The 25,925-nt window shown below is 34.5% G+C and overlaps 1 protein-coding gene across 7 annotated transcripts in view; it reads left to right on the top strand.

Annotated features, from left to right (window-relative positions):
* Arhgef9 (Cdc42 guanine nucleotide exchange factor 9) overlaps positions 1 to 25,925 on the top strand; it is a 342,442-nt gene that overhangs the window by 313,200 nt on the left and 3,317 nt on the right. For all 7 annotated transcript variants that reach the window (XM_026412344.2, XM_026412339.2, XM_026412343.2 and 4 more), the window contains 2 exons: positions 5,625 to 5,868; positions 23,418 to 23,486. In XM_026412344.2, coding sequence (XP_026268129.1) covers positions 5,625 to 5,868; positions 23,418 to 23,486 — 313 coding nt within the window. The remainder of the gene's footprint in view (positions 1 to 5,624; positions 5,869 to 23,417; positions 23,487 to 25,925) is intronic.

Genomic DNA, 25,925 nt, shown 5'->3' with positions numbered 1-25,925 from the left:
ATGTTAGCAGAATAACATAAATTCCTTCAATGTCAAGGGAAGGAGAGCATAAAACTGACTACAAGTGGATTGAGACCCAAAGAATCTGAGGTTATAAGAAAACACTTTACTGCTCTGAAATATTTTTGAGTCCTATTCTGGGCCTGCAAACTCTGCCTTCATGGGGCTTATATATAGTCTAATAAAATTTAAGTAAGATTTAATTTAGAAATATGTATTTCTTTACACTGAAATAAATCTCAGATATTCACAGTGGAATTTCTCTAGAATTATGGGTCTTATGAAATCTGTGAGAACACTATAGATAGGAAAATGTACCAGTTTTAAAAACTGAAAATAATATGTTATGGACAATATAGATTGATAAAAAAATCATGAACTAGCATTTATTGAGTGCCTGTATGATTCTGTTCTAAGAACTTTACATTGAATAACCCAATTTAATCCACATAACAAATCTCTCAGGAAGTCACTGTCACTATTCCCATTTTAAAGATATGTAAATTGAAATATAGAGAAGTTATATAATTCCCCCAAGGTGATAATAGCTGACAAGTGATAGAATCAGGGATTGAATTCATTCAAGCTGGCTCTATTTTTTACATTGGCAACCTCAATGTCATTACTGCCATTGAGCTTGTCAGAATTCTGTAATTATAAAATATTCTATGAACATTTAGGAAAAGATGCAGCGACCATGAGGGCTCAGCATTTGGAGCAAGCCATGACTCATAAAGCTTCATTTCTATTTTGCCAGTAATTTGATTAGTGAATGGGAGGATTAAAACTGGCAGAGAGTATCTGGATTTTATTCTGGAATATCTGGATTTCATTCTGGCATATCAGATTCTCCCATAATTTCCTTGGAGAGAGAATAAATATGGAATAATAAGATATACAACTTATGGTCAGACAATTTGGGGTACAAATCTTGGTTCCAGAACTCACTGTATTATTTCAAGCAAGTGATCTATCATTTCCTATGCCTTCATTATATCATTTATAAAATGGGGAGAACAAATTCTGTACAGGATTTTTGTGAAGAATAAATGATATCAATGCAGGTAAAGTACCTGTTAGAGTACATGGAATCTAGTAGGAGCTTATTAATCTTAGAATTCCCTCATGTCCAAAAAGAAATAGGCAGATTTATAAGGTAACGTGGTCCCCATCTCTAGTTTCATCCAAATATGGGCTAGATGATTACCTGCCAGAGATTGCTTAGAAGACATTAAAATATTCCACCTGGTCTCTATCCAAAATCATGTGGCCCAGGCATTAAGTTCCTATTTAACTCTTTATTCTCATTTATGCAAAAATCTCGCCATTTTATACATTAGGAATTGGGAATGACTAAGCCACTTATAATCGTTTGTACAGCTTATAACTTAAGAGGACTAGAGGGAAAGAGAGAGAAGATATTTTTTTTAAGTTTATATTATAGTACATGAGAAAGACATCCATGGCTTCTAATTATGTGACCCCTTATTCAGCTTCCCTCACACCTTCTCTTTCCGTGTCATGTTTCTTTTGAGAAATCCAGGTAAGACTTGATTTCTTGTCTCTCAACTTCTCTGCTAACTGTCCTTGCTCTTCTATATCTCACTGCCTTGTCATGTTAGCTTTGTACGTGTTTTGCTGTTTAATTCCTGACATGATTATTTTGGATTATTGTGATGCTTTGGAAGGATTCCCCCTCCCCCTTTATTTTGTTTCCCTTTCACTACTTACTGTGAAAGATAGTACAGCTCCTTTCCCAAATCATCTACTAACATCTTATAGCCCTATAGTTGCCTTAAACAACCTCTTCTCTTAAACTTCATGCCAATCCGCCTGGGCATGCTCCCTTGTGCTATGTGTAATAATTGCTCTGTGTTTCTGTTGCCTTCACCATACGGTAAGGAATCATAATTAAACAGCATGTAATGGTAGTAGACAGAAGACTTTTGTTCAGGGAAGTTTCTGCATTGGGACCATTTCTTCTTGCACTGACTGAAAGGCCCAACTGGGAGGTTTGTGAGACAACTCACAAACCATAATAAAATAAAAAGAGGTAGGGATAGAGCAAAAAGAAGATGGGAATTTGAAAAAAAAAATGTACTTGGATACTTGACTTTATTCTTTTGTCTAGACTTTGGTCAGTTTTTAAACTTCATCTTTTTGTTCCTCAGTGTCAAATTAAGTGAATGATAGAAGTCATCCCCAAAGTCTCAAGGAGAACAACCTGAGGTAGTGGGGAGTAGTAGAGTATTAAGATCATGGATACTAGGGAAAGGCTAGAGGATGCTATTCCCATTTCTCCCATGAGCTTTCTGACCTTGAGCAAGCTCTCAGTGCTTATAAGTATCCCTTCATTTGTAAAATAGGAATCATATTTTTATCTACAACAAAGGTAGATTATGAGAGTTAAATGAGACAAGGCTGGTGTCATGTAAATACTTAGTAAATGTTAGCTATTGATACTATTATAGTGTATGTAGAGTTAACAATCATTCAGCATTTTTATTGGGAAGCATTATAACACTGTAGTACCAAAAGCACAAATCTTAGAGCCAAACACCCTGGAATAAAATCTCAGCTCTGCCATTTAATAGCTTTTATCTCTGGTTAAGTTCCTTAACTCCTGTGTCTATAGTTTCTCATTAAATGGGATTATGATAGCCCCTGCCTTGTAGGATTGTTGTGAGGTTTATTTAAGTTCATAAAACAAAGCACTTAAGATAGTATCTGCCATTTAAGTGTTTTCTGTTGCTTTTATTGTTAAAATTTTGTTTTGAGAGTAAAACATGCACTCTAGATGCTGGAATATGGTAGTGACCAATATAAACCCAGTTCCAGCTTCATGTTCCTCAGAATCTGAAGGGAAAATTGGCATTGTCCAGACTGTGTGATAGTAACCAGGCCCCCCTCTAAAGTGGCAGGGAGGATCTACTGACAAACAAACGAAGCAGGCTACAGTCCTGAACACTTGCATTCTCCTGATTGCAGCATCTGTTATTTGTACAAAATGTCTTGCTTTGTCTTACAAAACCCCGGGAATACCTACAGAGGCCAAACTAAAATAGCTGGAAGCTATTTCAATTATGCAGTATCAGCGATGAGCAGAGGTTCTTTGCAGGAGCCACAGGCTATGACCAGGGCCTAGGCATTTATAGACTTGACAAAAACCTCCGGGAAAAGCATTAGCTGCCCAAGTAGATCTGTGATGTTGGTGAGTAGGTGGCAAATACCATTTAGCAAATACCTCCCCCATCCTGAAAGAATATGTAGAATTTCTAGAGACAGTATTTTTACTCATAATATTTAACTTATTTGGAAAGTTTAAATGAGCTGAAAGAGGCAGCATGTTTTTTAAGTTTATCAAAAGGGAATTCAAACGGCTATGAAGCACTGGCACAGGAGCAAGAAAGCTTAAGGCTGTTTTTAGTGAATAAGGCTTGCCTCATAACCAGGAAGCTGCATGTTTAGATTAGAATTTTTCTGCCATTTTTACAGTGTAAATAAAACTCTCATTTTATGATTGAGGCTGAAAGTGGCTTACCCAAGACCATACAGCTAGTAGGTTAAGCAGTTAGTATTCAAACTCAGGTCTTTGGATTCTATGTCATGCTCTTTCTACTGCCCCATGTTGTTTCATGGCCTTAGCTACCCTTTCTGATTGAACTTCCTAAGCCAGTAGATCATTTTTAGCCATTCTTATTATATCCTTGCATTTGGCTTATGACTAATCTGATGCCTGAACACTCACATTCAACTGACTGTGGAGCTGCAAAGAAAGAATTTTAATAACATGTCACTCTACCCCTGTTACCCTGCAACAGAAGCTAAAATTCTCTTTAGTTCCTTGTCATCCTTAAATATCTAAAGAAACAACAAGAAGCTTCAATTAATGTAGTTCTAAGATCTTGCACATACTTTCCATTTTTGGAAACTAGAAAAGGTATTGAAGGCTGACAATGATAATGTGACATTAGTTTAGTAGGCGGGGGAAGGAAGTTGTGGACTGAAGTTCAGAATAGGGTAGTTGAGGTTGCCAGTGTTTTAGTACTATAGGTGCCCACTTTTTAGCTGCATGATCCAGATCTGCCTTTCTAGGTCTTTATTTATTATGTTATGAATAGTAAAGTTAAACTCAAACCTTTCTGAGATCAGGATAGATTCCATCCATTATCCATAGATTTTCTTCCCTTTTATCCAGTTAGATTAGCCTAATAGGGCCCACTTTTTGAGCATGTATCTCACAGATAATCTCAGAATTTGGAATACAGTTCATAGGAACCACTACAATGAATATCTCTTCTCTGAGGAGGATGAGGGAAGTGTTGATAGGAGGAGAGGCTAGGCTAAAAGGCCACTCCGAGAGACTTATCAGATCTAATATAGACCCATATGTGATTTCTTCCATTCCTTTGCATTTTTTACTTATTATTTATTTGATGTCCATAAATATTTAAAATAATATAATGTACACTCATGTACTTACTGTTTAACTTAAATGATTATTTAAAAATGTAAACTTCCTTCCCTTATACACTTCCATTTCCTTCTTCCTTCATCTCTTCCCATTTTCTGATTTATACTTTTGATTTTGGCATATATCATTGTCAAATATTCCTTTATAACTTATATATATATATATATATCTTAATATTATATGGTCATGCTTTGTGTGTTTTCAAGTGGAATAGATATAAATGAGATAGAACTATACAGAAAGGAGCTGGACACAGTGGCGCATGCCTGTAATCCCAGCAACTTGGGAGGCTGAGGCAGGAGGATCACAAGTTTGAGGCCAGCCTCTTCAGTAATTTAATGGGGCCCTAAGCAACTTAGTGAGACCCTGTCTCAAAATAAAAAGGGCTGAGAATGTGGCTCACAGATAAGGTCTCTGGATTCCACCCCAGTGTACACATACACACACACACACACACACACACACACACACACACACAAAGGAAACCAGGGGAATGATGAACATGAGATTTAGGGTAGAGTATGCCTTGGGTCATTGCATTTGGATTGGGGGCAGGTTCACTAATACTGATTACATTATTAAAAATGTAAGTAAATAAGTAGAGAAATAAGAACACCACTCACAAACTAATTTTGAATGTCTCATTGAAGAAAATTAGGATTAATCTAGTACTTGAGAACAAAATATCAGATAGGCAACATAGTCTTTATATGCATCTGCAAGTTTGTTTTCTGATACCTTAGTTTCATTGGCCTTCTTGGATTTCTCAGCACATTCCAGACAACCAGCCAGTGCATTTCATATTTCTGGTAGAGTGGCCAATGTTTTCAAAGAGGAAAAGCCCCTGTTAGCAGTGTTTTTGTGGTATGCTGCTTCATATTTCCCAGCAACAGGCTTGCAAACACATTCAAGGATTTATATTGGGGCCTGAGACATTGTTTGGATATGGGGCAACTCTTAGGACACCTAGTTAATCATCTTGTCAATGTCAGACTGGTAATCTAACATGCCCAAATTTAGACCTTAACAACCCCTATTGGTATTCCAAAACAGTGACAGCGTTAGTATTCTGTTGTGCCCATATGCCAACTCTCCTGTTACCACTCTGCATGTACCTACACAAAAATACCTTTCCATTCTTCCTACCTAGGATCTAATCCGTAGAGACATCCTGTACTACAAAGGCCGCATTGACATGGATAAATATGAGGTGGTTGACATCGAAGATGGCAGAGATGATGACTTTAATGTCAGCATGAAGAATGCTTTCAAGCTTCAAAACAAGGAGAAAAATGAGGTACATCTGTTCTTTGCCAAGAAGCTGGAGGAGAAAATTCGTTGGCTCAGGGCTTTCAGAGAAGAGAGGAAAATGGTACAGGAGGATGAAAAAATTGGTAAGTGACCTGAGGGAAGATAGAAGAATCTGTGATCAACATAGAGTTTGAATTGGTTTACATTTTTCTAGAGTCAGAGGAAAGATTTCTGTTACAAACTCATGTAAGCCACTTTGGCCTTTCCTTATTATTAGGTTCTTCTTCATAAATACCAAAAGCTTTCATTAGTCAGAGGTAGGTATGAGTTACCTATTAGATTCCAATAAAATTGCATCAGCAGACAAGCATATTGCACTGAAAGCCAATCTTAGCCTTTATTCTCCCTAGCATATAAACATTTATGAACAAACACACACAAAATCATTCATATATCCTATTCTGTAATCTCAATGAGGTCTCAGCTTTCAGTTTTTATGTACATAATAGGACCTTCTGTAAAAGGGTCAAGGCAGATTTGGTAGAATTATGCTGATGGGATTCAGACAACTTTCCTTTTTGTGTTTGTATGTAGTGCTAGAAATGGAACCTACTGCCTCACACATGCTAGGCAAGCACTCTGCCATTGAGCTATATCACCAGCTGTCAACCAACTTTCTGGTCAGAGTTTGGCAATACAATCCTGATAGGGACCAGGACAAAGAACCCTTTTTGATTGTAAGCTTTAAGACCCCTTTTGAATGGAATATGTTATGGGATCAAAGAGATTCTTATATCAATTTTTTATAAAAGCTAAAATATCCTTAAGACATTTCTGGTTGGTGCACCTCTTTAATAACATTCATTTTACTAAGAAAAATTAATTATTTTATAAATGTTAGGCTAATTAGTTCTCCTCCATTGAAGTGACTGAACTACTGATAGAAGCAAAGGCTTCTAAGTATTTAATGTTTACAAATCACCTCTGGAGTAAGTATTAATGATTAAGGTATTTTAAATATTAAGTAAATACCCCTAAACTGTAGATTAAAAGGATATGCATGTATACATTATACTCTGTGGATCTATTTTGAAGTAAATTGTAGAAAATATAACAAGGTATAAAACCATCATCATTTGCAAGATTTAGATTTACAATTAAACATACTTTTTGGCTTGAAACAGATTGTTCCTCTTTTACACAGTGATATAATTTCTCATGCTGTTTCCAAACTCTGGAATTCAGGTGCCTCAGTTATTGGTTTGTGCATTATAAAGTATTACCACATATTTTGTTTATGGTACTGTTTCTGTCATAGAAGTAACAAACAAGCAGCCTTTGTAATTATCTGAGAAGACACACAGTTTTTGTCTTTGCCCCACTCCTTATGAAAATGGAGTTGTTAAAATGCTTATATGCTCAAGTTGCTTAAAAAAAAAATCTGCCTCTAGAAAAATGGGCCTACCCATTGAGTACAGAAGTGTTCTCCTACCCTTCCATATTGGGGAACAAAATGGTCAGAGGACAGGAGGGATGTTCAGAAAGACCCGTTGATCTCAGTCTTTTCAGGTATTGGGTAGAATGCACATTGATAACTCACTTTGAATCTCATTAAAGTAAAAAAATGCTTTTAGCATAGGGGTACTGCATTAAGACATGCTTTGTAGTAATATAGAAATATTGTTGCTATTTTCCCATTTGCAGACATCAGCAACCACTGATCCTGTTCAGGCTGTAGAGACATTAAAGATTGGGCTGGGGATGTGGCTCAAGCGGTAGCGTGCTTGCATGGCATGCGTGGGGCACTGGGTTCGATCCTCAGCACCACATAAAAATAAAATAAAGATGTTGTGTCCACTGAAAACTAAAAAAATATATATATTAAAAAATTTTTCTCTCTCTCTTTCTCTCTCTCTCAAAAAAAAAAAAAGATTGATCTTAATGTGCAGACTCTAAATCAGTTAGGAGATCCTTCCCATTCCCTCTGGCTCAAATACCGTGTCTCCCACATAATCTCTGACTAATAATCTGTGACTTTTTAAAAAATATTTTTAGTTGTAGTTGAACACAATATCTGTACTTATTTTTATGTGGTGCTGAGGATCGAACCCAGTACCTCACATGTTCGAGGCAGATACTCTACCAATGAGCTACAGCCCCAGCCCAATCTGTGACTTTTAAAAGTCTATTTCTAATTTAGAAAAGCTTCCAGAAATTGTTTCCTGATAGACCTATGCTCATCTTTTTAATGAGAGTTTTGCAGATTTTTGTTTTTAGTCTCATTTAAATCACTTTCATTGTAGGAAATTGTAAGGAAACAAAAAACCTAGAAAAATATGAGAAAAAAATAATAATCACAGAGTACATACAACACAGCAAGAAATTTGTAAACATTTTGTTTTGATGTATCTCCATCTATTCTGTTTTTCCTGTATGTTAAAAAAATGAGTGACTAAATCTTTTTATCCCCATACCTGCCTCTTCATGGTACACAGTTATAATTTTGTAACATTTTTCACTCCACATTGTATCATTAGAATTGTCAAATCATTTATTTTTTTTTTAATTTTTGGTGTTGGAGATTGAATTCATGAGCACTTTACCCCTGAACTACATCCCTAGTCCTTTTTAATTTATTTTATTGTTTGGAACTGGGGAATAAACTCAGGGGGTGCATAACAACTGAGCCACATCTTCAGCCCTTTTTATATTTTATTTACAGAAGGATCTCACTTAGCGCCTCACTTAGTTGCTGAGGCTGGCCTTGAATTTGCAATACTCTTGTCTCAGCCTCCCAAGTTGCTGGCATTATAGGCATGAGCCACCACACCTGGCTTTTTAATATTTTTAGTGATTATTTTTATGACTTCCATGTTGATTTACCCTAATTATTATTGTTTTTATTTTTAGTTATAAAATTTACATAGGGCCATCATAACCATTTAAACTCATGTAGAAACGTATAAAAATATTTAAAATTCTTTTATTTTCTTGCTCAGTCTTTGTGAAATAATAAGTATTTGCAATTTGGTGTGCCTATTTACATACCTATGCTATGTTCTTTAAATATTTATAAATATTTATTTATAAAATTATATATATATGTATATTTCAGATTAATTTGTATACACACATTGCAACTCACTTTTTTAAACTTAATTTATCATAAATAACTCTATAGGTAAGAGTATATTATCTGTAACTTCTTATGTCAATCGGAGTTCAAGCAGAGAAGCATAAACAGTAAGAGATATATTACTAGAAATAAAGGCTTCCTAGGTGACTCTGAAATCTGTAGTGCAGTCAGTCAGAAACAGAATTTCATGGGTAGGCTCAAACACATGGGCATAGTACAAAGCTGCCATAGGCAGCCAGGAAGGCAAGGTCGTGAGAAGAATGGAATTCTGTGGACATGGGCTGAAGCTGTGTTCCACAGGTGGAATTTCTGTTCTCTTTGGGAAAGACCTCAGCCCTGTTTTTGAAACCTTTCATCATATTCAATCAGATCCACTCAAATTATCCAGGATATTCTCCCTTATATCTCCTTGTTTAGGGGCTTTGATTACATCTGTAAAATACCTTCATGGAAACACCTATGTCAGTTAAGGTCATACTCCAGTCAAATACATCAATAAAGCCTTCAAACTTCTTTATTAATTACTGTAAAATATTCCATAGTATTTTGTAGCAACTTATCCCCTCTTGCTAAACATTATGTTTACTTCCAGATTTTTTCCACTATAGATATTTCTGAAAACATATCCATGAATGAATCTCATTATATATTGGTGCTTTTCTTCCTGTAGGATAGATACCCAAAAGTAGAATAACTGAGTGTGGGAATATGAGCAGTTTGAATTTTACTATAATATAGTCTTTCATATTGAATTTTTATAAAGTTACAAAAACTACACTCCCAATATCATTTTGTAGATATTCGTTTCTTTACACCCACACCAGCACTAAATAGCACCTATTTGTTTTCAGTATGTTGTTTGTCAACGATTAACATTTTTTGTATGCTTGCTAGGTATCTGCAATTCTTTTGTGAATTGTTTGTTCATACACTTTATGTTTACTTTGTGTGTGTGTGTGAGTATAAATTTGTGGGCTGGGGTTATAACTCAGTGGTAGAGCACCTACCTAGCATGCATGATGCCTTTGGTTCTATCCCAGCACTACAAAAGAAAGATGGTATTTATAAATTTATAATTTTATAATGAATCTATATTATGGAGGGTAGCACATTATTAGTTTTGAATTTTTTTCACATATTTTCCTGAGTCTGTTACATGTCTTTTGAGTTTATGATACTTAAATTTATAAAAATTTAATTTGTTTCACAAAAATGTTTTCCAGGTCCATTGATGTTGCGGCAAATGATAGGATCTCCTTCTTTTTAAGCTTTCTGGTTTGGGTTTTTTTGCATACCTTAAATGTATACTATAACATTTAAATAAATAGAAACCTTAAAAATTTTAATTTGATTACTTTGATAAATGTCTATTTGGCTTCTAAGTTCAACTTGAATAAGTTGTTCTCTCCATGAACACTTTGCATATTTCTAAATTTCCTTTTGATATCTTTGTTTATTTTTTAGAGCTGTATTCCATCTGAAATTTACACTTTGAATATGATGTGCAGGAAGGGGTTACATTTTGTTTCTTTAAGGTGAATAACCAGTTGCACAGAATCATTTATTAAATCAATCATTTCTTTCTCACATAATTAAAATGCTAGTTTGCTTAGTAGCTCTATGTACATACTTGGACTTAGACTTTCTACTCTGTTCTATTATTATATTTGTCAATTCTTGTGTCAAGACAATACTTTCAAAATCATAGTAGATTTCTGTAAATTTCAATGCCTGGTAATATGAATTCTTAATCACTCTTCTTTCATATTGTTTCTTATCAGTTGTTAAATGTTTATTCTTTGATATAAATATCAAATTTAATTTTTTCTAGGCCAAAACAGCTTGGATTCTGATTGGCACTGTTTTAAAAATGTTAATACTTGAAGATTTGGAATTTTTATTAGGTTTTCTCATTCAGAAATATGGCGCTTTTCATCCACATCTTGTTCTTATCTACTTCAGGAAAATGATGATATTTTTAAAAATATTTTTTTAGTTGTAGTTGGACACAATACCTTTATTTTGATTTATTTATTTTTATATGGTGCTGAGGATCAAACCCAATGCCTCACACATGGAAAGTAAGCACTCTACCACTGAGCCACAACCCTAGCCCCCGAAAATGGTGATTTTATTCATTTGAATTTTATGCCTTTCTTCTCATGTTACTTTGGATAATTTATATTTGGCTGGGAGATCATTATTTTCTCTGGATATTCAATTTAATGCTATATATATTATTTTATTTTAATTATATATTATTTTATTATTTTAATATCTTTCATAATTGTGAGTATTGCTCTTTCATATTTCTAATACTATGAATTTTTATTTTCTCATTAGTCTTTTTATTAGGATATATTATCTGTACATCCTTATGAGGTACATTATAATAATTTAATATACGTATATAATGTGTAAGAATCAGAATAATAAGTATGTCATCTCTTCAAGCAATAATTATTTTATGAGTTGGAAATTTCATACTCTTCTAGCCATTTTGAAATATATAATAGAGTGTTTTAACATATAATTATTCTACTGTGCTGAAGAACCAGAAGTAATTCTTCTACTCTAAATATATTTTGGTGCCCTTATTCAACTTCTTTCTGTTCTACCTCCCTGACATTAGTATTTTAATCAGGCTTATCAGGGAGCATTAATCTTTTGAAAGAACATGGTTTGGGTTTTTTTAAATCATTTGTGCAGTTTATTTCTATTTTTCAAAAAATTAATTTTAGCTTTTGTGTACTACTTATGCTGTATTAACTTTTTGTCACTGTGAAAAAATACCTAAGAAAATCAACTAAAATGAGGGAAAGTTTATTTTGGCTCACAGTTTCAGAGGTGTTAATTTGTGATCCTTTGGCTATCTTGTTTCCTGGTCTGTGGTGTAGGACAGCACATGGTGGAGTAAAGCTGCCCTCCTTATGGCATCCAGGAAGCAAAGAGAGGAAGGGGCTGGGATCCCAAGATACCCTTCAAGGGCATATACCCAATGACCTATTTCCTTCAACTAGGCACTACCTCCTAAAGTTTCCACCACCTCTCAATAGTGAGACCAACTGGGAACCAAGCTTTCAATACACGAGCTTTGGGGGAGCATTTCAGATCCAAATAGTAACATTCTGCCCTGATCCCTGAAGCCTCCTGTTCATCTCGCAAAATGCATTTAGCCCATCTATATGAATTTCTAAAGTCTCAATAGTTCCATCATTGCTTAAAAGTCCAAGTCCAAAGTCTCCCCTGAGATTCAGACAACTCTTTGCTATGAGATCCTGTGAAAATAATTTAAAAATGCAAATCGCATATTTTCAACATACAATGACGTGAAAGGTATAGGGTAAACTTTCCTGTTGCAGAAGTGAGAGAAGGGACCAAAGCAAAACTGAAACCCAGCAGAGAAAATGTTAAATCCTACAGCTCCATGCCTACAATCCAGGGTATGTGCCTGCAAGTACATGGGCAGCCCTACTCTTACAGACTTCTGGCTGAAACCCACATGGCCATTCTCTTGACCTGACTCTGCTCACATCTGTGGCTCAGCAGACCTGCCAATGTTCTTGACATCTATAACTTTCTGGGATTTCCATTGCAACTCCAGCTTCATTCTCACAGCTTCACCCTTCACCTTCTAAGGAACTTCCCATAAGGACTCTATCCCTACCACATAATGCTTGGCCTCCCAGACTTTCCTTTGAAATTTTTGTAAAGGCCTTCACAGCCCCATAGCTCTTGAATTCTGCATGCCAGAAAACCATTGCCACATGGTTGACAAAAATGTCTGCCACCAAATTGAGCAGTATCCAAGACTTCTAGGACCATGACTGCAGCAACCTCCGAGCGCTTAGAAATCTCACCACCATGAAATGACTACATGGGAAACAACTTACTAGGCAACTCTGTAGCTACAGTGTGCTCAAGTCTATTTTCTTAAATTAATGGTTTACACTTTACACTTTCACACTTTTGAGTCTTTGGGGGGCATGTCCTGCTTATTCCTGAGATGCCCTCAAGAGGTCTTTCCTAGTAATCCTGTGCAAATTACTTGGCTTCATTTTAATGGCAAGTTTAAACCATTTCCATTGATTGCACCTTTACAAAGGCTTCTTTTATGACCAAGTTGAAGTTTTAAAAATCTTTCCACTCTTTTTTTCCCTATCTTGATTCTCACTGTAAATCCGTCAGTAATACACATGCCACAGGCTGAATACTATATTGCCTTGAAATTTCCTGAGCCATATTGATTAGATTATTACCCTTAAACTCAGCCTTACATAAAATCTCAGGGCATGAACAAAATGTAGATAAGTTCTTTGTTAGAATGTAACATGAATGGCCTCTAGTTCAATTCACAATAGACTCCCCATTTCCATCTGAATCTTCATCAGCACCATCTTTACTATTTGCATTCTTATCTGTAGTATGGTCTGCTGAGCTCCCATAAGACTCACCCATTTAAGCTCTGCTTACAGCATTCTAAGATTTTTATATCCTGCTTTTTCAAACCTTTCCACATTCCTCCTGAAATCCAGTTCCAAAAGCTTCTGAATCACATGGTCAGATACAGACACAGGAACAGCCCCACTCTTAGTACCAAAGTTCTATGTTAATCAGCTTTCAGTTGCTGTGACAAAATAAGAGAAAATAAACATTAAGTTGATTTATTTTGACTCATGATTTCAGAGGTTTCAGTCCATAGTTATTGGTTCCATTGTTTCTGGGTGTGTGGTAAGGTAGAACATCATGGAAGAGAGCATGTGGTAGAATAAAACTGCTCAACTTATGATAGTCAAGAAACAAACAGAGACAGAAGGGGTCTCAATATACTTTTAAGGGAATGCCCCCAATGACCTACTTCCTTAAACTAATCATAACATCCTAAGGTTAACACAGCCTCCAAATAGTGCCATCAGATAGGGATGACACCTTCACCATATGATCTTTTGGATGACATTTGAGATCCAAGTCATAACATGATTTTTAATTATTTATTTTATATTTTTCCATTTTCATTGCTACAATAAGTGATTAGTTTTAATTTTGAAAAATGATAAAGCCATTGTAGAATGCATTTTCCTTTGGTTAAAGCTGTTACTTCATCTGTAGAGCTGGGGTTGTGGCTCAGTGGTAGAGTGTTTGCCTAACATGTGTGAGGCCCTGGGTTCTATTCTCAGCACCACTTGTTGTGTCCATCTACAACTAAAAATACTTGAAAAACAAAATGTTATGGTGATAAAGCTGTTGTAACATCTGATAGATTTTGATATGATGTGTCATTTTTATTCATGTTCTATATAATTTGTGATTTCTGGTTTCTTCTGTCCTAAAGATTTTTTCAGAAGACTTCATTGTTTCAGATGAGATTTCTAATCATACTGTTATCTCTCCCTTTATAAATGACTTGTCCTTTCTTTCTTGAAGTCGGAAACAGTCTTTTATCTGTGATGTTCAGGAATTATACTCACAAATCAACATCCAGGTGTCTATGTATCCTAATCGTGCCTGGATTGTGGCAGGAACTTTTTCCTCTTTTCAACAATTATGACTTTTGTTTACTCAAGTTTTTGATTATTTATTTTTGGTGCATATTAACCCAGAAAGTTGGGTTTCATTCTGCCATATTCACCCATAAATAAGAACCTAATTTTATCATTTTTATTCCCTAAAACACCTCCCCCACCTTACCTCCTCTGATCACTTTCCTTTACCCTAGCGGTTTTCCTAATGCTTTCACGGCATTCCTATATTTCCTTTCTTTTCCCTCTAGTTTCCACATAAGAGAGCAAACATAATTTACTGAGTCTCACTTATTTCACTCAAAATATGGTCTCAAGTTCCATCCCTTTTGTAACAAATGACATAATTGTTTTCTTTTTTATGGCTTTCTAAAACTCTTTTGTATATCTATATATTTTCTTTATCCATTCATCTGTTGATGGATACCCAGAATAATTATATAACCTATTAAGAATTGTACTATGAAAAATATAAATATTCATGCATCTATAAAACATGATGACTTTATTTTTTCTTTATAAATGCAAGGAGTGGTCTAGATGGATCATGTTTGTTATATTTTCAACTTTTTGAGGAATTTAAATACTGATTTCCATATTGGCTATATAATTTCCATTCCTGTCAACACTGTATAAGCATTCTTTATTCTCTTCATTATTGCCAGAATTTATAGTTATTTGTATTCCTGAAGCTTGCCATTCTAACTGAAGTGAGATGATATCTCAGTGTAGTATTGATTTGCATTTCCATTATTGCTGATGATGTTGAATATTTTTCATATCATTGTTGGCAATGTGCACTTATTCTTTGAAAGTATCTGTTCAATTTATTTCTCCATTTACCGATTGGGTTGTTATTTTGATGTTGAGTTTTTAAAGTTCTTTATAAATTCTGGATATCATTTCTTTGTCAGCATAGTAGCTGGTAAGGATTTTCTCCCATTATGTAGACTCAGAAGCTTTTTTATTTTATTTCATCCCATTTAATGATTATCTATTTCCTGAGCTATAGGGTTTATTCAGCAAGTCTTTGTCTAAACCTATATGTTGAAGAATTTTCCCTATTATTTATTCAGTAATTATAAAGTTTCTAGTCTAATTCTTAGGTTTTTGATAATTTTTGTACAGGATAGAGATAGGGATCTAGTTTCTATTTTTCTAGTTTCATTTTTCCCAGCACTGCTTTTTAAAGAGAGGGCCTTTTCTCCATTGTATGTTTTAGACGCCTTTGTCAAGAATCAGATAATTGTATCTTTGTGGATTTGTTTTTGTGTCTTCTGTTCCATTAGTCTACATGTCTGTTTTTATGCCAGTTTTTGTTAACTACAACTCTGTTGTATATCATGACATTGGATTACTAAGCCTCCCACGTTGTTCTTTTTTCTCAGAATCACTTTGGATCTTCTTTTTTTCTCCTATATGAATTTTAGAATTGATTTTTCTTGTTCTGAGAACAATATTATTGGTATTTTGATGAATATTGCATGGACTCTACAGATTGCTTTCGGTAATATGGCCATTTTAACTAATTCTGCCTATCTCTAGGCATGGAAGGCTTTCTATCTCCTGGTGTCTTACTTAGTTTCTTCTTACAGCATTCTGAAATATTTTTTATAAATCTCTTTTACATATATGGTTACATTAATTCCTAATTATTTTATTTTTTGAAGCAACTTTGAATGGAATTATTTTTCTTTCAATATTGGTATATAGAAAAGCTATTGAATTTTGTATGATAATTTTGTGTCCTGTTACTTTACTGGATTTGTTTTTCAGATCTAGACGTCTTCTGGTGGAACTTTTAGGATATTCTAACTACAGGATCATATCTGAAAACAAGGATAATTTGACTTCTTCCTTTCCTATTTGTGTCCCTTTTCTTTTTCTTACATAGTTCCTCTAGCCAATATTTAAAGTAATATATTGAATAGGACTGGTAAGAATGGACATCCTCCTCTTGTTACTGGTTTTAGAAGAAATGTTTTCAAATTTTTCTGCATTCAGTATGATGTTGACTTTAGGTTTGTCATATATAGTCCTTAAGATGTTGAGGTGTGTTTCTTTAATCCTTACTTACATCAGTGTCTTTATCATGAAGTGGCATTGTAATATGTTGAAGTCTTTTTCTGAATCTATTGAGATTATTACATGATTTTTGTGCTTGGTCCTATTTATATGGTATATTTCTTTTATTTATTTGTGCATGATGAAACATCCTTGAATGCCTGAAATTAAACTGAGGATCATTTATGATCTTTTAAATTGATTTTTGAATTTGATTTGCTAATATTTTATTGAGGATTTTTGTATATATGTTCATCAAATATATTGGTCCATAGTTTTCTTTCCTTGAAGTGTTCTTTTTTGATTTTGTATTCAGAGTGATGCTGACTTCATAGAATGAATTTGGAAGTGTTCCCTCACTTTGTATTTCATGGAACAATTTGAGAAGCATTTGTGTTAGTTATTCATTAAAGGTCTTCTATAATCAGCTATAAATCCATCTGGTCCTGAGCTGTTTGTTGGAAAACTTTTTGTTACTACTTCAATCCTATTGCTTGTTATTGGTCTGTTTAGATATTATATATCCTCTTGGTTCAATTTGGTTTGGTCATATATCTAAAACTTTATCAATTTCATCTAGATTTTCTAATTTATTGCAATGTAAAATTTCAAATTTATCCTTAATGATCATATAGATTTCAGATGTGTCTATTGTAATATCTCTTTTATTCTCTAAATTTACTAATTTGAGTACCCTCTGTCTTCATTTTGGTTTGATTTACTAAACATTTAATCTCTTATTTTTCTTTAAAAGAGAACAAGCCCTTTGTTTTATTGATCCTTGTAAATTTATTCTCTATTTCATTAATATCTTTATTATTTCTTTCCTCCTGTTGGTTTTGGGGATGTTTTGTCCTTGTTTTTCTAAGACCTTTATATATAACATTAAGGATTTTTTGAAGAGAACTTCATGATTTTTTTTTTAAATGTAGTCCCTCATGGATTAAAACTTTCCTCTTAGAACTATCTTTTCTGGCATTTTGTATTTACATTTCTGTTCAATTATAAGAAATTTTAAATTTCTACCCCAATTTCCTCAGTGATTCATTCATCATTCGAAAATGTATTCCTTAATCTCTATCTATTTGTATACTTTCTGTAGTTTTTCTTACTGTTGTTTTCTAGTTTCATTCCATTATGATCTTATGCCATGAAGACATTATTCAACTTTTTTTGCATTTGCTAAAACTTCCTTTTTGGTCTTTTATATGATCTATATCTTTTCAGGATATTCAATGAGTACCTGAAAAGAACCTATATTCAGTTGTGATTTGATGAAATATTCTGTCAATGTTAGTTAAGTCCATTTGACCTTTAGAAGTATTTAACCCATTAGTATCTTTATTTTATATCTGGTTTACCCATTAGTGTGAAATGTGTATTGATGTTACCCACTAGTAGTATAAGGAGTCCTGAGACTGTGTGTCACTTAGTATTTGTTTGATGAGATTAGGTACACTGATAGGTACACTGATATTCAAGGTATAAATATTTATAATCATTATGTTTTCTTGTTGGTTTGTTCTCTTTACTAATATATAGTGACCATATCTTTCTCTTCTGATTAATTTTGGCTTGAAGTCTGCTTTGCTGGAATGAGAGAAGCTACTACTGCTTATTTTCAGATTCCATTTGCATGTAATGTCAATTTCCTGCTTTCACTTTCATTCTGTGGATCTTTGCCAATGAGATGTGTTTCTTGTAGGCAACATGTTGCTGGACATCATTTTGTAAACCAACTTGCCAACCTATGTCTTTTAATAGGAGAATTGAGACCATTTACATTTAGTGATAAAAGAGAGCTATGTATTACTTCGTGTCATTTTCTTTTATTTCTGGTGTTTGGTTCCATCATAATTATCATTTGCTTATTTACTCTTATAATGTCTTTAGTTTTTTAAATATTCTGTGTGTAGACTTCCTTTCAGTATCATTTGTGATGCTGGATTACTGGTTATGCATATATATGTTTAGTTTATGCTTTTCTTATAGATTTTTATTTTTCCTTGTATTCTGGAAGATAATGTTGCTAAATATAGCAACCTGCTTGGCAGTTTTTCTTTAAGAGCTGAAGTACATCATTCCCAGCCCTCTGGCCTTTAGGGTTTCTATTGAGCTGTCTGCTGTCATTATGATTGGTTTGCATTTTATAAGTGCCTTGGTGTTTCTCTGTTGCAATCTTTAAAAATTCTCTTTTTTCTATATTTTGGTAATGTAACTCTGATGTGTTGTGGAGAGGTTATTTTCTGGTCTTGTCTATTCAGGGTTCTAAATGCCCCCACTATCTGAATGTCCATCACATTCCCAAGGTTTGTGAAATTTTCTGTTATTTCACAGAATCTGTTTTCAGTGCCATTAACCTAATCTCCTCTTCTTCCTCAATACCTATGAGCCTAAATTTAAGTCTCTTAATGTTGCCCCATTGTTCTTGTATAGTATGGTCATAGTTTCTATTTTTTATTCCATCTGAATATTTAAGTTTGTAACTCTTTTTTTTTGTGAGAGAGGAGAGAGTGAGAGAGGAGAGAGAGAGATAGAGAATTTTTAATATTTATTTTTTAGTTCTCGGCGGACATAACATCTTTGTTGGTATGTGGTGCTGAGGATCGAACCCGGGCCGCACGCATGCCAGGCAAGCGCGCTACCGCTGAGCCACATCTCCAGCCCCTAAGTTTGTAACTCTTGTCCACAAGCCCTGTAATTCTTTCTTCCACTTAATCTAGTGTATTAGAGAGACATTCAATTGAGTTTTTTACTTCACTCATTGTGACCTTCATTTATAAAATATTTGTTCAGTTCTTTTCCATAATCTCTTTATTAAAATGATCTTTCATATTCTGTATTTTCTCTATTAGTTCCTTCCATAGAACTTCTTTTAATTCATTGATCATTTTAACATTTAGCTTTTAAAATTCTTTGTCAGGTATTTTCTTCACTATCCATGGATTTAGTATTAGGAGTTATGAATTTATGTTGCTATGTTGATAACTGCGTATGTATTGTGAAGACTATGTCTTCCATTGTTCTTTGAGAACCTTTTATTGTGCTGCCTTCTCATTATAGTGTTTCCCATGCTGTGGGTTTATCTCAGCATTCAAACACTCACTTAACATGTCCAAAATGCTCTGTTCAGTCTCCAGCAGTGCTTTGAGAAGAGTGAATAACCCCCAGTAACTAATGATTCAAAAGCAAATTGTATCATAAACTATAATAAAAACTATTTGGAAATGTTTTCTAGAACTATACTAACCAGAAAGAAGAAATAGAAGAAATGAGGAGTAATAAAATGGGAAAGTATGAATGGTTAGGTAATAAAGAATATAAAATTAGCCAGCCATAGTGGCATATTTTTTGAGAGAGAGAGAGAGAGAGAGAATTTTTTTAATATTTATTTTTAGTTTTTGGCGGACACAATATCTTTATTTGTATGTGGTGCTGAGGATCGAACCCAGGCCGCATGCATGCCAGGAGAGCTCGCTACCTCTTCAGCCACATCCCCAGCCCATACTGGCATATTTATGCAAACATAGTTAGTGGGAAGGCTGAGGCAAGATTATGGAAAGCCCAGGCCAGCTTGCCACTTGCAGTAAGACACCATCATAAAATTAAAAGTTAAAAATGAAAAGGGCTAGGATATAGGTCAGCAGCAGAGTGCCTCTGAGATAAATCCTTTGTACTGATTGAGGAAAAAAAAAACAGTAAAATTAAAATTTTAAATTACATGAAACATGGAAAGATAAGGGGGAAACAATAAAAGCTAAAAAATTAGTACAACAACAAATCAAGAATAAGAAAAGAATATACAATTAATTTTTAACACGCAGAACATAGAAAAGTGAAAGACACAGCTTAAGCAGAAAGTTTTATAAATACATATGCATGCGTGTGTATGAAACAAAAACAAAATAAAAATGAAAGAAAAAAGGGAGGTGAAGAGGTATAGAAGATGAAACTAAGAGAAAAGCAAAGTTGAAAAGGATAGTATAGAAATAATAAAAAAGAGTAAGTCCAATTAACAAATTAAAAAGCAAATTTTTATGAAATTACCAAGTCATAATTAATGAGGGGGATTGAAAGTAACCAGCAAAAGCCAGGCATGGTAGTGCATGCCTATAATCCCAGCAGCTTAGGAGGCTGAGATAGGAGGATCATGAGTTCAAATGCAGATTCTGCAACCAAGTGAGACTCTAAGCAGTTTAGCTTAGACCCTGTCTCAAAACAAAATAAATAAGAGGGCTAGGGATATGGCTCAGTGGTTAAGTGCCCCTGGGTTCAATCCTCAGTATCAAAGACAAAACAAAACAAATAAACAACAAAAAAAAATCTAACCACCACAGAAAGCCATGCAAGCAAAATCAAAAAGAATAGTTGAAAAGAAAAGATTTTTACTTGCCCAGGTAGGTGCAGTGCAGACACTTTTAGGGGACTTCTGATTTAGGAATCCATGAGGTATTGGAGAAGTGCCAAATGTTCAAGCCACCATGGTTTGACCTCTGAAAGTCTCTGGATTTGATGGAGGCAACAATGATGCCCCCTCATGTCATTCTGCATAGTAATTCCTTTATAGGCCACATGCCAGAGATTTCTCTGGTGGCCCAAGATTTGTGTAGCCCAGAGGCCAAAACCTATCCTGGCATTGGCGATGACTATATGCTTGCATGATAAAGTCTGTACCTTATGCTATTAGCACACATCTCACCTTGGCTCCACTGAGGTAGTCCTAAAATTTTCTCTATGGGTTCACTTACTTAACAGCCCTTTGCCACTTGAAATAGATGATAGTGGGACATCTCCACCTGAGCAGTGGCTTTGTGTGTCCTTGAGACTGGGTAAAGTAGTGCATCCTGATCCAGTTCTGCCTTTGCCACAGCCACAGCCCCTCTCTCACCATGGCTCCACTCCCAGCTCACTGCAACCTCACTGTATATAATTCTGTCATTCTCGCTTGCAAAATTTGCTGCAGGAGCAAGAATGAGAAGATGCTGGAATTTAGCTTTTATCATGTTGCTAGGTATTAATTAGCAAATTAAAAAGCTAAGGCATGACCTTCATAAGTGGCTTCTTGTCATTGTATTCCACTTACAAATTAAGAAAAGTGAAACACTCCCCTTATATCAGCCTACTGTGCAGCTTTTGTATCAGTCCATGCTAAGATTTTCTTCTGTTTTCAAAGTAATTTTACCAAATCTCTCTCTTTTCTCTTTGTTATGGCACCCCCTTCTCTACTGTCCCAGAAGGACATGTCTATTATTTTTTATTATTTCTATTTGTTTTTTTTACTCCTCCTGAAACATTTCTGTATATACATTTTCTGTTCTAAGTGACTTATCTTTTAACTCATTATTCCTTCCCCCATATTTTTGCTTTTGGTTATGGTTTTTCCCATTTATCACCATAATTTGTTTAAATATACTCCATTTAATAGACTCTTAACCTATGTTCTTAATATTTTTGCTACTGTATTATGTGATATGCAGCTTTGTAGCTAAGTCTTGTTTTTAGTTCTTCCAGATACATGATATTTATATATTTTATGAAGTACATTGTGATGTTTGATTCATGTATGCATTGGGTAATGACCAATTCAGGGTAATTAGCATATAAAACCACCTTAAACTTTATTATTTCTTTATGGCAAGTACATTCAAAATACTCTTATCTAACTATTCTCTATGTAAATGCATTTTTGTGTATATTCATAAGATAAATATATGCAATTCTGTAGAATACCAGAACTACATCTTCCCTTCTAACTATAAATTGTGCCCATTTACTAGCCTCTACACATCATCTCTCCCCTCTATTCTTCCCAATTTTGGTAACCACTTTTCTACTTTCAGCTTCCTTGAGGTCAGTTTTTTTAGATGTGAATGTGATCACACACTGTTTATCTTTTTGTGCCTAACTTGTTTCACTTAACATAATGTCTTCTAGGTCCAGCCATTCTGTCAAAAATGACAGGATTTCATCATTTCTATGGGTTACTAGTATTCTATTGTGTATATATGCCACATTTTCTTTATCTATTCATTCAATGATGGACACTTAGGTTAAATCCTTATCCTGGCTGTTTGGAATAGCACTGCAGTAAACATATGAGAGCAGGTGGCTCTTTTACATGCAAATCTAAAAGCTTCTGCACAACAACAGAAACAACTAACAGAGCCAAGAGACAACCTACAGAATGGAAACAAATATTTGCCACTATACATCGAACTGGGTATTTATATCTAGAATTTATAAGGAACTCAACTCAATAGCAAAAATATCACAATAATGCAGTTAAAACATGGGCTAAAGATTTGAATAGGCATTTCTCAAAGGAAGACATTCAGATGGCCTATAATATATTAAAAAATGTTCAATATCACTTGAGATCAGTTTTTTTAGATGTAAATGAAATCACACACTGTTTATCTTTTTGTGCCTAACTTGTTTCACTTGACATAATGTCTTCTAGGTCCAGCTATTCTGTCAAAAATGACAGGATTTTATCATTTTTATGGGTTACTAGTATTCTAACATTATCATAAAAATGCAAATCAAAACCACAGTGAGATATAACCTCACCCCAGTTTGGCTATTATCAAAATGAAAAATAACAAATTCTGTTGGGAAGGCAGAGAAAGGGAATTCTTACACACTGTTGGTGGGAATGTAAGTTAGTATTGTCATCATGGAAAGCAGTATGGAGGATCCTCAAAAAAACTAAAACTAGAAGTACTATGATCCAGTAATCCTACTACTCAGTATATACCCAAAGGAAATATACATAAGACTTTTTCCAACTTTCTAATGAATGTCCTATAAAGGAATTACTGGATTAAAGACAATGACCTTTTGTGTTTCAGAATATATGATACCAAAAGACATAAATCTTACAAAGTTGTTTTTACATAAAAGCTTTATTATTTTATGCATTAAAGAAAGGAATATATTTCTGGTAACAAATTCTTGCATTTCTCTTTTTTAGGCTTTGAAATTTCTGAAAATCAGAAAAGGCAGGCTGCAATGACTGTGAGAAAAGTTCCTAAGCAAAAAGGTAAATTGGTCTTTACTCACTTAGTCCCATTCACTTTCTGAGTGACATTTACAAAGATGTAAGCTATGTTCTTTAATAGTTCTAGTCCCCTTTACATACTGGGGATCATTTGGAGTGCTGGGATAGTTATTAGATTCCCAGGTGTCCCTTATAACAGGTAGAAAATTGTCTCAAAGTTTTTTAACACTCAGTAGTGAATGTTATAGTGTAATTGTGTCCAAAGAAAGCTCATTGGGTACAAAAGCAAAACCTTTTTCTATTTTTACTTAAAAATATAAGAAATTTTACTAATAATTTAGAGACAGAAAAAAAGGAGATATGTATACACACAAACACATACACCCAAACACATACATATAAGGTCATGTGTTCAGCTTTCTTTCACTTGTCTAGGGGCAATTGCCAAATCAGGAGTCCCAAATCAGAATGGGGAATTTTAAACTTAACTAAGTACTTAAAAAAGAAAAATGCACAGAAAATCTATTTAAATATGAAATTAAGCTTTATTTTCTGTTTATCATGAACCAAAACAAAACTAAAACACTTAGCTGAGCAAAAGGAGGAACAGTCATCTGCTAATTGGAGTTTCCATTCATTATCTGTTTCTTTATATAAGTTCTGTCATTTCATCTTTATGGTAACCCTAAGATGGGCCCTATTAGCCCCATTTCTTAGATGAAGAAATTAAGGGTCTTCAAAGTGAAATGACTCTGAACCTAAATGAGTTTGACTCCTCTCTATCTCAGAATCTTGCTAGGAAAGAAGAGCTCACTTTATTGCCTCTCCTCAATTACTGAGAGCTGTGTCTGTTACTGACTGCTGTTGACACTGTCTCCAGTGGTGGACCATCTTAAGGAGACCTCATTTTTCCCAGGTCCACACTTCTGCTTTCTTAGTGGGCTTTCTGGTTTTGAATGAGTCACTGTACAAAAATTATCAGATTCAAGTTTCCTGAAATTCCAGCAACCATATAAAGCACCCCTAATTATTTCCAATGAAACACTCTTTGAGGAGGCTTAGTGCCTGTAAATATCTGATTTTCAATTAAGTAATACATCTTGCAGGCCCCTCTGACAAGACATGCCTTCTTTTCAACTGCTTTTATTATTTCTGCTCTTTGGAGGCCCTCATTGGATCTTTCTTTGTCATACAAAAATGATTGCCTGTAGGGAATTAAGCCAGCCACCAATTTTAGGGTTTAAATATAAAAGATGTTATGTAGCAATCTGGAGTTAATAAGGATCCTGTCTGCATTTACAGAACTCTCTGTGAGAGAATGACTTTTTCCTCAGATAGAGATGTGAGCAAAACATAGTACTAGCCAGCTGGAGAGCCCTCAGGCTACAAAAGCGATACTGTACTTGCAGCCTGCCTCTATCTTCTGAAGGTTCTCACCTTCTGAGCTTCTCTCACTCTACTGTCCCTAGTACACAGACAATCATGGAGATGATAGATTGATACTCCATTATCCCAGCCCTGATTCCCTCAAGCATATCTGTGACTGGCTGGTATTTTCATGAGAATACTTCAAACACAATAAGATAACCAACCAGAAGACAGTCTTAAATCATAGTAAGCCTTTGGGTCAGGTTCCTCCATTACCCTATCTAATCTCCAGACTATCCCTTTCAGGTCCTCAAATCCCAGTGTCTTAAACACGGTTTACCCATTTTTCTTACCTTAAAAGAAATTCTAAAATATTTAAAGAAACTCATAAAGCTTTGGGACAGCTTATGATCCTCTTCCTATTCTATTTTTGGTCTTCAAGATCTTCCTAGTCTAGGGCTAAGGTGATTGATATATTTCTTAAGACCCAAAGGAGCTACACAAGTGGAAGTGAATCTAGGAATTCAGTGGTTATAGTACATATATGGAAAGAACATGAAGAGGTTTTTTTAGACACCCAGGAATGCTAGCCTTCTTTCCTTCCATTGACCCCTCCGTAGAAATTACAAGTGGACATTGTCAAGATGTCTCCAGCCTGGCTTGGAGAATAGCAAAAAGGAACTGATTTATCTAGCTTTAGTATCAAAGAGCTTTTCATTTTACCTTTGCTTTTCCTACTGACTTGGGTTACAAAAATTGACATACAACTTCTTGGAAGTTAGATACTATATTCCTGGTTCATCAACCCAAATAAATTTGTCAACACAGAGATCCCCAAGGACATGATCACAACTTCATCTCCAGAGGCTTTAGGCCCAGCTCAAAATCAACTAAACACCCTAGAATAAATAAAACAATCTTGAGAAAGAAGAATAAAGTAAGAATAATCAATTTACCCATTTTCAACATTCATTATATAGTTATAGTTACCAAGATAATGTAGTTTTGGCAGAGGGATAGACATATTAGATCCATTGAACAGAACCCAGAAATTGACCTCCAATCCAAAAATCTGAAATGTGAAATACAAGCATTTGTATATCTGAAATTTTT

The sequence above is a fragment of the Urocitellus parryii genome, chromosome X, assembly GCF_045843805.1.
Source record: "Urocitellus parryii isolate mUroPar1 chromosome X, mUroPar1.hap1, whole genome shotgun sequence".
In the NCBI taxonomy this organism is placed as follows: Eukaryota; Metazoa; Chordata; class Mammalia; order Rodentia; family Sciuridae; genus Urocitellus; species Urocitellus parryii.
This window is presented reverse-complemented; position numbering and strand designations above follow the sequence as displayed.